This window comes from Garra rufa, chromosome 16 (genome assembly GCF_049309525.1).
Source record: "Garra rufa chromosome 16, GarRuf1.0, whole genome shotgun sequence".
Taxonomy (NCBI): Eukaryota; Metazoa; Chordata; class Actinopteri; order Cypriniformes; family Cyprinidae; genus Garra; species Garra rufa.
Window position 1 is genome coordinate 27114250 of NC_133376.1, and position 13162 is coordinate 27127411.

At 37.1% G+C, this 13162-nt stretch overlaps 1 protein-coding gene across 4 annotated transcripts in view; it reads right to left on the reverse strand.

Annotated features, from left to right (window-relative positions):
- diaph2 (diaphanous-related formin 2) overlaps nt 1-13162 on the reverse strand; it is a 541097-nt gene that overhangs the window by 48816 nt on the left and 479119 nt on the right. For 3 of the 4 annotated variants that reach the window (XM_073820077.1, XM_073820078.1, XM_073820076.1), the window contains 2 exons: nt 5271-5363; nt 1952-2002 (listed from right to left, as the gene is read on the reverse strand). In XM_073820077.1, the coding sequence (XP_073676178.1) occupies nt 1952-2002; nt 5271-5363 (144 nt within the window). The remainder of the gene's footprint in view (nt 1-1951; nt 2003-5270; nt 5364-13162) is intronic. The other variant, XM_073820079.1, reaches the window with a different exon arrangement.

The window sequence follows — 13162 nt, forward strand, 5'->3', positions numbered from 1 at the left end:
AATGTACATATTCACCAAAGGGCTCAGTGTGGTACTGAATATGTTTTTCACAGGCATTTCTGTAGCGGTGCCATTCACAGGCGTGCAAAGCATAATGGTGAGGGGATTCTGTGTCGTGCACATATTAACATGTCATTTCAGGCATATAGAATATAAGAAACGCTTTAAAGACCCACACACTATCGCACAAGACTCTGTGTGCAATAAAGCTCTGTCATAGCGGTTCTAAAGTAGGCCAGGCCAGAGAAAGGCTAGAATCTATTAAAAAGGGAGCATTTTTGGTGCTCTGTGCATGGGATGACACTTAAACAGAATGGCAAGCTTTACAGGAAGAGTAAAGAGAGAGAGAAAAGAAATCCATGAATGGGAATTAAGGAAAGCAATGACCCTTCAGACAGATCATTTCTATTCGCCTTTCACAGGCGTGGACGTGCTGCCATGCTTTATCACTGCAAGGGTGTGCTAGTTAGGTCATCTACTGGAGGATGGCTAGAAACAAAAGAAACTAGCCTGAGCTCCAACTACTAGATAAAGTTGATTTCCTTTAAATGAATCTTACTTGAAATATGTGATCAAAACAACCCATCATGCTCTTTTAGATAATGCGCAAATCGATGCACTGATGGAAATCTTGTTGGCTTTGTTTACTCTGCACTCAAATCAGATTTATTTTTCTAATTTATTCTTTCACACCAACAAGTAAAGAAATTAAATCAGACAGTTTAGACAACTGTTCCCTCTGCTCATGCCCATCATGAATTATCTTCTAAAGATATGTCCAAGTCCACTCATTTTAGCTTTTTACCTATTATGCATCATATTTTTGCACATGTTGACAAAATTACTATTCCAGTGGTTCTCAACTTGAGGGCTAGGGCCAAATAGAGGGCCTCAAGATGATATAAAATGATTTAAAATAAGACAAAACAAACATAAAAAATTATTTAATGTTCCCTAAACCTGGAAAAGTAATGTAACTTAATAAAATCGTATTACTCCAAGAGCATTTTTTCTAGTTACAGTAAGTTCTTACATTTCTTTTCAAGGTTGAAATAATGAGAACATATTTTTTAAATCCTTATCAAGTAAATCACAAACAACTGTTAAAGTCAAGGTCTGTGATAGTTACCTGCCACTTGTATCTGTTTCACTGCACACTTCTTCTTTATTTATACGTTACCCTGGACCACAAAAGGACAATATTTGGTCGAGATACAACTATTTGAAAATCTGGAATCAAAATATTGAGAAAATTGCCTTTAAAGTTGTCCAAATAAAGTTCTTAGCAATGCATACTATTAATCAAAAATTAAGTTTTGATATATTTGCGGTGGGAAATTTACAAAATATCTTCATGGAACATGATCTGTACTTAATATCCTAATGATTTTTGGCATAAAAGAAAAAGCAATAATTTTGACACATTCAATGCATTGTTGGCTATTGCTACAAATATACTTGTGCTATTACGACTGGTTTTGTGGTTTAGGGTCACAAATTACTTGCAATTTTCACTTGTCATTGAGTGGTTCATCTGCATAACAATTTTGGCTAACAGTGTTTTTTTGGCTCTGTATTGAGATTCAGTGACAAAGATGGATCTAAACTAATTCATGCATTTTGCATTGTTTTATATCTGATCAGGGTAAAACATTTTCAAAATTTGCATATTAATATGTTTTCAGTTTGTAAAAATCAAACAATTAAATGTATTTGAGTTGAAAATGCCAAAAAAAAAGAAGAAAAAGAAAAAAAAGAAAAACTGATTTCAGGCAGCCAGTCTGAACAAAGCCAAAGAGGGAAAGCTATTTCCTAACCTACATATCCAGAAGTGGAGCTCAGTATAGTTTGTGTAGAGTTCAACCAAAACATTTTCTGAGTCCAGGAAATAAGCAAGTGTTAAAGGGAGAACAGCAGGGCGAGTGGGGTAAACATAGGTTCATTTTGTTACCATGGTTAGCACCCGGCCACCGAGGTGCAGAACAGGAAGGGCTTTGATCACCTGCAACAATGACGAAGTGGAAATTGACAGACAGAAAAAGAGAGAGAGGGAAAAAGAGGGAGATACGTCAAACAAGAGGTATTTCAGGAGTTCGTAACCAATTATCCACTCTGAAACTCTCAGTGTTGTCAAACCTCAGCCCACACACTCATCAGAAAAAGAAAGAGAGGCTGAAAAAGAAAGAGAGAGAGGACGAGCGACACTCGAGAGAGACAGAGTATGAGACAGAAGAGGGAGAGAGAGAGAGAAAGAGCACTGGTGAGGTTTAATCTACACACTCTCTACTCTCCTAAATGTCAGTCTTATTCAAACAGATGTCAGGGAGACTGGGCCACAGAGCTGGATGGAGTAGGTGAGCTCTGAGCATGCGGCTCTCTCTTCCTGGCGCCGGCTGGCTGGCAGGCTCTGTCAGGGGGCAGCGCTTGGGGGCCTCGCAGCCCCGCTGAGTGGGAGACAGGTTTGATACAGCATGACACCTTACTTATTTATGCCCTCTTATTAGACCTCCGCACTGACACAAAGGATCACGGGAAGAACTTTTTTTGTAAGACGAGCCAGAAAAACAGTGCAGGGACAAATCAGTGCTGCTGAGCATGCTGGTATATGGAGATTAGGTGCACTGATGTGGTGATCTAAAGTTTCCCCATGCATTTCCTCCTGATGTCTTCTGGCATGTTTTTCTTATCTGGCTTTTCTAATGATGCTGAGGTTTTTTTTTTGTCAGTCTGTACACAACATATATATCACTGCATCCCAGGAGAATTTCTAATGACACAAGCGGGTTTATGCACTGTAAGCATGCGTGGACAAGGACTTTAGGAAAAGACTGACTTATTGGGGCCATCGTACGAGGCTGTTCTGGAAAGCTACAGCAGTTATAGACACTTGTCTGCCCGTCCTTGGCATTTCAATTCAACGTAGCACCTACAGCAGGTGGTCCGCTTCTCCTCCCTTGGGTCAGAGCGATTCATCATGGCAGGATGGAATACGTTAACATTAAGATTATGTTAAACCATTCTCCAAGGACCCAGAGTCTACAATCAATTTCTGTAATCAGTGACTTATGAATGGTAATGTGGCAATGAATCCAATATGAAAACAGTTTCGAGGCGGAGACCTACAGAAAGGGCAATAAACTAAGCCAAATTTTACAAGTATTACTTTGGGTTTTACGCTATTAAATGCATTTTAACTACTGTGGAACACAGAAAGATTATTTTAAAGAATGTACACTACTATTCAAAAGTTTGGGGTTAGTATAGTTTCTTCAAAAGTTTTTATTTTATTTTATTTTTTTCATGCATTATATTGATCAAATTTTATGGTAAAACATTTATGTTACCAAACATTACAAAAAAGTATGAGTTTTCACAAAACTATTAAGCAGCACAACTGTTTTCAACAATTTTGAGCACCGATTATATATTGGAATTATATTTCTGACACTGAAGACTGTAGTGTGGCTGCTGAAAATACAGCTTTTTACATAATATTACAGTTTGTACTGTATTTTTAAAGCCTTGGTGATCATAGCATACAATGCCTTGCAAAAGTATGCATACCCCTTCATTTTTTCACGTTTTATGTTACAGCCTTATGTTAAACTTCTTTAAATTACTTTTTTCCACATCAATCTACACTCCATATGTCAAAATGACAAAATCACAAAACGGATTTGTGACAATTTTACAAATGTATTGAAAATAAAACGGTGAAATAAGTACATTTCATAAGTATTCATACCCTCAATACTTAGTTAAAGCACCTTTACAGCCTCAAGTTTTTTGGGTATGATGCAACAAGTTTTGCACATCTGCATTTGGCAATTATCTGCCATTCTTCTCCTTACCTCTTTACCTCTCAAGCTCTGTCAGTTTGCATAGGAGCAGATGCACATTTTCAGGTTTCTACAGAAATTTTTGATCAGGTTCAAGCCCAGGCTCTGTCTGAGCCACTCAAGGACATTCATATAGTTGTCTATAAGACACTCTTGATGTGTGCTTAGCATCATGGTCCTGTTAGAAGGTAAACCTTCTGGCCAGTCTGAGGTTCTGAACGCTCTGGACTAGGTGTTCATTAAGGCTATCTCTATATTTTGCTGGGTTGAGCTTTCCTTCTACTCTGACGGGTACCTTAATTCCTGCCACTGAAAAACAGCCATACAACATGAGGCTGCTACCTCCATACTTTAGTTCTGGGATGATACTCTGGAGGTGATGAGCAGTGCCTGGTTTCCTCTATACATGATCCTTGGAATTGAGGTTCATCAGACCAGAGAATCTTATTCCTTACAATCTGAGAGTTCTTTAGGTGCTTTGTTGCAAATTCTAAGTGTGTTTTCATGTGTCTTCACCGAGGAGATGATTGAGACTTATCCTTCTGTAAGTTTCTCCTATTTTTACATATGGTCAAGGAGCTCAACTAGAACTCTGAACTCTTCTCCAATGCCTTGACGCAATCCTGTCTCTGAGCTCTACAGACAGTTCTTTTGACCTCAGGGCTTGTTTTTTGCTCTGATATGCATTTTCAGCTGTTAGACCTTTTATTGAGAGGTGTGCACCTTTCCAAATCATACTCATTCAAATGAATTTGCTACAGCTTAACTCCTCTAAAAGTGTAGTAACATCTACAAGCAATATGGATGCTCCTATATGTCCCATATGAATACTTATGCTATGGAATCATTTCAGGTTTTTTATTTCTAATAAATCTGCAGTTGAGTTGTTACAAACCTGTTACAAACCTTGTTTGAGTTGTTACAAGAGTTATTGAGTTGTTTTGTGCTTTGAATTATGGTAACATAACAAAACGTGAACAAAAAGATAAAAAGTAAAAAATACCAACCCCAAACCACTGAACGGTAGTACACTTGCTTTATTTTTCTAAGCAATTACTAAGCATATGAAATGCTTTTATATTTTGAAAAGTATGCAACAGCACCATTAAAGTATCATAAAAGTGGTTCAAATGAATATTGCATTATATAAGTCTCCTGAAGCCACACAACAGGTTTATTTGAACAACAGACTGAAACTGAAGATACTTTTATGGTGCTTTTGTGTCCTTTTGAAGCAAAAAAGCTCTAGTGCACATTTTTTATAACTGCATTAAAAACAACAACAACAGGTAATTATTTCAAAGAATCTCAATTCGTGCTCCATGCAAGAAAGGTCATGCAGTTTCGTGAGCACATCATGAAAAATTGCCATTTATGGGTGAACTATTCATTTAAGGGTATCAAGAAATGCAAAGGTATAAGCAGTCTTACCGTTGCGTGGGGTTCGTTTCCTGCGGTCACGGAAGGCTGCTCCAGACTGCAAGGCCTCCATCAGGCTGTCCATCACACCCGTCTCGTCACCTTCTGTATAGAGAGAGAGGACAAAGTTGCCTGTCAGAGCTCAGTTTCATGTACGACACATTCACATAGACTCCAACTCACATACACAAATCCACACATGTGGTCAGGCTATAAAAAAGCAAGTGTGGGAGTAAAAGGAAAAGCAAAAACAGAAGAGCAATAAGGTAATACAAATGGGGCAGAGGGTAAAGAGAAGAAGCGTGGCTCCCTAAATGCACAAACGCTTCGAGGCGGCGGCTAACATATGGAGAGCAGCCAGAGGATGAAAGTGTTCACTGATGGCCATTGACAGGTATTCGCTCTGCGGCTTGCACAGGGGAGCTAAGTGCTCTTTACCAAGATTTAGTGTGGAGCCGGTCAATACAGGGGCTTTTTATCATTGTTCGATGACAGTGGGATGTGCCTCGAAAATGGTCATGCCACCGAAGTGCAACGCGTCTCAACGGCAAACGGGGTTTGACTTCTAAAAGACAATGAGACGTGCGGCTCATTCAGTGCAAGGACAAATCCTAGGGAGAAACAATCAAATTCTGGATTTATTATTTGTCTGAGCAAAATATGGAGGAATAAAAGACGCTTTAATTGTCTAATATACATTTTTAATCTTTCCAACATAGCAGAAATATGATGGTCCCCTTGCAGTGTGATTATAAAGGCAAGAAGTCATTATGATAACATTATGATTGTTTTGTAACAGTTTTACTAATTTAAATCTAGTAATATTAAGATGATATTAAATAATATTTTAAATATAATATTTAAAATGTTATTCATTTAAAATATTATCATATAATTAACTATAAAACAAGTCTTAATTTGTATTTCCTTGACTTCCACTTGCACTTTTTTTTCCTGCTTGGGCATATGGCGCAGAACATCTAAAGCATCGGTCAACGATGGGGTTCAGAAATAATCTTTTGGTCTTTTATCTGGGTCATCTATCTTTACCCCGCATTAATGAGACTGAGGGTCCCCACTATATCATAGTGGTCCAGCAGAGGCATTATTTTAAACTAGAATCATTACGGTGACGTATTGTTGCGTGTGGGATCGTTTCATCAATTCTTTTGTGTACATGATCGAGCCGTTCTGTGGAAATATTTAGCGAATGGGTTGGGATTTCAACGTCTGCCTTGGCAGAGAGAAAACGTCTGTGGCGGAGATGCCGGTAGCTTTAGGCAGCAGTTTCAGGCGTGTTAATCAATCTTTTGTTTCCTCGCGCATTCAAAGTAGATGACAGTCAGCAAATTGAATTTATAAAGAGGAAGAAAGTTGACACGGCTACATAATTAATTTCAGAAAATGCCACACACTCGCTACACTGAGGCAGAACTGCACAAATGCATTTTCAGCTGGAAGTAGCAGCAGAAATACAAATGTACACATTAAACAAAGGCAAAATATTACGATTAAAAAGAATAAACAAACAATAGCAGTGGGATAAAATGAAAATAAAATGATTCATGTTCTTTTCAAGCCTGGCTTCTACTGTATCGTTTTATACTCGAGACCCTTACTGCAAAATCAAAGAAGCGCTTCACACAGTGCGCTGTGTTTAATAGCCACCCAGATTAAATCAAGCTAATTAAACTAGCTGTTCCAGAACAAACCAGAGCAGAACAAGCATGGCTTATCTCTAATTGCTCTTCAACACCTTGGCTGATAGCTTTGCTCATTGGTTTAAACCAGGACATGAATCTCGCTGGCTTCTTCCACCGAGTGTGCCATCGTCCTCTGAAAGCAATGACAGTTCCTAAAGTAGCTGCATCCCAAAGTTTGCGTCCCCAAAACACGTCCACATCCATCTGGCGCCCAAGCTGGGTGTTCAGGGGGCAGGTAAACATTTATTAGAGGCACCGCGATTCTGGAAACTTCTCGACAGCTCCCTCATTTCCTTCGTTTTGGAGACCTAGACATCACAAGGGGCACCTGACACTTTGATCAATTTGTCCTACTTCTTGCTTGCTTAACTGTAACACAATTCATCATCTGCAATGGCCAGGACAGGAGAGCTGGGAAGGCTGGGTTCAGAGGATCTCAGACACGAGAAAGCAAAATTACTAAAACGGGAAACATGCTCCCAAGCGACCCATGACTGCTCCATTAACAATGTCCTGTTGGGCCATGCTTCCACAAGAACCAGCTGGACTCTTGATTTCTCTACATGGATCTGAGAGGAACTGCCAGAGCATGTGGTCTACATTATTTCTTGGTCTCATCAGTGTGGGATGTATTAACAGCAGAGAATCTATTAAAAGAACTAAACTACTGGAAAACAGAAGATGTCTGATGCAATTTTATTCAAGGAATGCATTTAAAGCTAACTCTAAGATTAACTAACAACATTGTGCCTTTGTGTTTTGAGTCATTTTGAAAAAAAAAATATTGCTTTTTAAACAGAAGTTCAATAAACCACGAGTTGTACACAATGTTTTTGTGTAGTTTTTGCTATGGCAATAAAACTAATTCCAAACAATGCCACAGGAATTCAGTTTAGCTCTACGTCCTTGAATGGATCAGTGTTTTTAAATGAATCTATTGACTAAACTCAAAGACAGTAACATGTTTCATGTGTGAAAAAATCAGTTTGTTCAAATGAATCGGTTCAGTGAATGTTATAATGACTCACTCAGCTAACTCTTTTTGCCTTTTTAACTTTTTTTGTTATTTTTTTTTTAAATATTTCTTTTTAAACAGCAGTTTAACAGAGGTTAACAGTGAATATCTTATATTTTATACACAATGTATTTTTTGCTCTGTGCATGACAATAATTCCAAACAACACCACATCCACTGAGCTTCTCTGTGATGTTGTTTAGTTCCTGAATGGATCAGAATAGTAGAATGATTCAGCAACTCATAAAAACGGTCTCTAGTTTCGTCCTTAAAAAAAAAATCAGTGTTTTAAAATGAATCGATTGACTCAAAGACAGTCACATGTTTCATGTCTGAAAGAGTCAGTTTGTTCAAATGAATTGGTTCAGTGAATGATTCAATGACTCACTCAGCTAACTCTTTTTGCCTTTTTTGTTTTGTTATTTTGAAAAAAAATATTGCTTTTTAAACAGCAGTTTAACAGTGGTTAACAGTGAGTATCTTATATTTTATACACAATGTTTTTGTGTATTTTTTGCACTGAGCATGAAAATAAAAACATGGCAGAAAGTTGCATTGAGCTTCTCTATGCTGTTGTTTAGTTTCTGAATGAATCAGAATAGTAGAATGATTCAGCAACTCAGTCTCTAGTTTTGTCCTTGAATGTGTTTTTAAATGAATTGGTTGACTGAACTCATAAAGACAGTCACATGTTTCATGCCTAAATATAATGTCAAGCTTCTCTGTGCTGTTGTTTAGTTTCTGAATGAATCAGAATAGTAGAATGATTCAGCAACTCACTCATAAAAACAGTCTCTAGTTTCGTCCTTGAATGAATCGGTTGAATGAACTCATAAAAGACAGTCACGTTTCATGCCTGATAGAATAAATTTGTTTAAATGAATCGGTTCAGTGAATGATTCAATGACTCACTCATAATTCAGGTTTTTGATGCAATATTATTCAAGGAACACATTTGAAGCTAACTCTAAGATTAACCAACCGCACTGTGCCTTTTTTGTTTCATGTCATTTTGAAGAAAAAAAGCTTTTCAACAAAAAAACAGCAGTTCAACAAAAAAATCTTACATTTTATACACAATGTTTTTGTGCAATTTCGCTCTGACAGTAAAAAATATTTTCAACAAAGACAGTCACTTGTTTTATGTCTTGAAGAATTAGTTCATTCAAATGAATCATTTCAGTTAATGACTTACCCATAAATCAGGTTTTTAATGCAGTATTCAAGGAACACATTTAAAGCTAACTCTAAGATTAACCAGCAACCAGACTGTGCCTTTAAAAAAAGCTTTTAAAACAGTATTTTAATAAACGATGTTAACAATAAGTATCTTACATTTTTTACACAATGTTTTTGTGTATTTTTTGGTCCAATAATATATATATATATATATATATATATATATATATATATTTTTTTTTTTTTTTTTTTATTTATTTATTTATTTTATTTTTTTTTCCTTGAAAACATGTTTTGATTACCTAAATTCTGCTTCTGGTTAAGGTTATGGTTACTCTTACCCTTTAGGCCATTTCAGAGAAAATATATAATTACTGATATATATATATATTAGGGGTGGGCATAGATTAATTTTTTTAATCTAGATTAATCTAGATTAAATCTTGGAATTAATCTAGATTAATCTAGATTAAAATGGCTAATTTGAATTCTGCTGAAGGCATTCAGAATATGTGTGCTACCCAAATAATGACTTAAAGTCTTTGAGAATGGATCATAAAGCTCATAAAGCTGTTCTGTGATAATTTGTTGATGAAAATAAATTATGTTCAATTAGATGTACTTGTGTTTACTAACTAACTAACACTGACATTATTTTTTCTCCCTATTAGATTGTGTTTTTTTTAACGTCAACACCTACCCAGCCCATTACATGTTACACCGTACTTTTATTTTGACAGGTTGCCGTGAAGTTTCTGTGTCATACAGTATGATATGATGCTAGTTTTCTCAAATGAAACGGTAAAAGTGACACTCACAGCAGTTTGGGAGATTGAGTTTATCTGTTCATGTGAGATGAAAATGTCAAAAATTACCGGGAGCGTCACGTGTGTTTCAGTATGCGTGTAGTAAAAGCTCGTCTCCGCAATGCATACATACAGCTAGGCAAACGGAACATATCGGATTCATATTAAAACGGTCTTTTTGCATTTCAGTTTTCACATACACTAGTCCATATCGCGATTTAAATTAAGTGACTGACCAACATTTGATTTATTAATCCAAAAAAACGACGAATTTACGTGGCATTTCGCGCTATAGTAGATTCGGTTTTTATGAATGGAGGACGACGTGATCCCGTCTGTGTTTAGGCGGAGGAGACTTAAACGCGCGACCATATTCTACAGTCTTCGGTATACATCCGCGTTAAACTATCAAGGTGAAAGTCATCATAGCTTGCGTAGTTTAGACCCAGCTCCCAACCCAAATTTGAGAATAGATTAACGGCGATATTTTTTTTATCGCGCGATAAGAGTTTCACGTTAACGCAGCACGTTAACGCCGATAACGGCCCACCACTAATATATATATATATATATATATATATATATATATATATATATATATACACTGTTCACATGAGCTAAAATAGACTGTTTCAAGACGATAAAATGTTTAACCACACCACCCTGGCTTATTTGCAAAAAAAGTGTTTCAGACAATTAACTTCAGGAACATAAAGTGAATTCGCTATCTGTATCTCCTCTGTCTGTCCCTTTTCTGCTACCTATCTTTTTACTGTCTGGGTATCAGGTGCCCCTCATGCTCCTGCCAAATGTACCAGAATGCCCTGGGGCCCTGTTCAGTCTCTCCAATATATTTATGGGTGCACTATCACATTTTTAATTAGGGGATAACAAGCACAGCCCTCTGCCGGATTTGTGAACTTCACACATCAGATTAGCTTCCCCAACAAGCACCCTGGCAGAGGGTAGGAGCTTATCTTCCACGGCACAGGGGGAGAGAAACGGGGGAGGAGAGAAACAAAGTCAAGTGTCACAATGAGTAAGAAGAAGCAGTGGGGGAGAAGGGTTAGTGTGTTAAAACAGGGTTGTGTATTCTCATAGTGTGTGTGCAAGTGTGGCATCACAACATCTGGAGGACTGAGTCATGGAGAAGGGCTGGCGAAGCGAGACTGCGCAGGTCGTAAAACCCCCAGTGAGACACTCGACAGAGCGGACTGGCTGACATTTAATTATTTCTACAACGTATGCACGCGCACGCTTGGCCTCGCACTCTCGCTCTCTTCCTTTCTCGTAGCTGGTATCGACACCACGCATCTAGTAATGCTTGTGTGCCGCTGTATATGTAACTGAGCTTTGCTAGAACACTGACTTTGCAGTAAATCATCAGGATTAGGAGATTATGGTGTATGTGAAAACGCCTCATACACCAGAGTGTTAACAGAAGTAGAAACTGCTTTCGTTAACAGCTGCAGAAACTGTTTTTATCTGCCGTGTCACAATGGCATGACCAGAGTTCAGTCTGTTTAAGACCCAGGCAAGCTGAGGATAAAAGGTTACGGTGATATATTCATCATACATTAACGTTAGTCGAACAGAGGCACTTAAAAGAGCCAGATGTCTTTTGTGTCACTTAACTGCCTGTTAAATGCCAAAACCTGCTTTGAAGAACATAAATTCCTATAAATAAACAAAATGAAGCAATATGACTACAGAAATACTGAGAATAGAGAATGTTTTAGCTAAGTTGCTGATTTATTTTACAAGAAAAAAATTAAAATCTGAATAAATGCATTTAAATGGAAATTGTAGCCAGTGTGGCTGGTGTATTTCGTAAAAAAAAAAAAATAATAATAATAATACTAATTTAATAATAATGAAGATTGGTCATATGTCATGAGCCCAATCATTTCAATCATTTTAGAGAATTATTCGGTCACAATACATTTTATTTTGAGGAATTGTATTTCCATCATAGTTAATGTTTTCCTGTGAATTAAAAAAGTGAGTTTAAACATTTTAATGCATGTATCTAATTTAATCTCCCAACATTTTTAGAAAATATGTAGATGAAAACCCAGCCAGTGAGACAAGAACTATATATTCTTTAAATAGTTTTTACACACAAATGTATATCGGTCAAAGGCAAAAAAGGGTTTAAGCATAAAAACAATAAGTCTAATGCCACTTTAAATTGTTGTTGTTTTTCTGAAAAAATATTAAAAAGTTTTCTGTTTGATTTAATTGCATTTTTGTTTTTATTCTCCAAAAACTTATTTGAAACCTTAAAAGTAGACACTTTACTTACATGTGTTTTCTATGGACATAAAATCTCTTTTGCAAATTTCTTTTGACATGGAAATCTTAATGTCTTTGACCTATATAGAACTATTTACACATAAGAATTTTTTTTTCAAAATGTCACTATTTCAAATTGTGCTATAATATTGTAAACAATTTTCAAATATGTTTATTATCGAAATACGATTATTAAAGTACGAAGAAAATATTTCTACTTTAAATTTTCACATTTAATATTATTTGCCATTTCTATGCAAAAGTGAAAATTGCTTTATTGCTTATTATATTAGTCAATAACAATTATGCAGCAGTGTCAACAATCCCTGTTCATAAATTCAACCTGCTATCTTTCCATTGTGTTGAGCGAAAACAAGGAGGATCGATTGGGAACTCATTTTCTGTTGGTTCTCCTGAAGACGATTGCTCCAGGGAGGCTAAAACCCACAAAACTTTTGCCTCTTAAATCTAAACAACAAAGCCCCATCCAGAGGACATTATATCTATTACTGTGTCCTCCCAGTGACCGGCCTACAGCCATAGACCCCCAGCTCTCATTTCCACATTAATAGAAGCTAAAAAGCATCTTAAAGCTCCCTGCTTCAAAAATATGAGTAGCCTTCGCCATCTCTGTCCCTCCTCGTCCTTCAGTGTTTTTGGAAAACATGTTAATCTATCCGTCACCCTGGAGAAAGGAACCCGTGCAATTAACCTTGCGCATACGTCGCGAACAAAGCCATGCGTCGAGGAGCCAGGTGCATCTTGGACTTGTTTCCCTCCTGCCACTCTTTGTCTGAGAGATTCCCTTTCACCGCAGCCACTGAGAGTGCATTAGCAGCAGAGTCAACAGTCCTGCCGCTTCCAGCCTCGCACCTGTTATGAGGTGCTGTCTCTCTGGAGGATCTG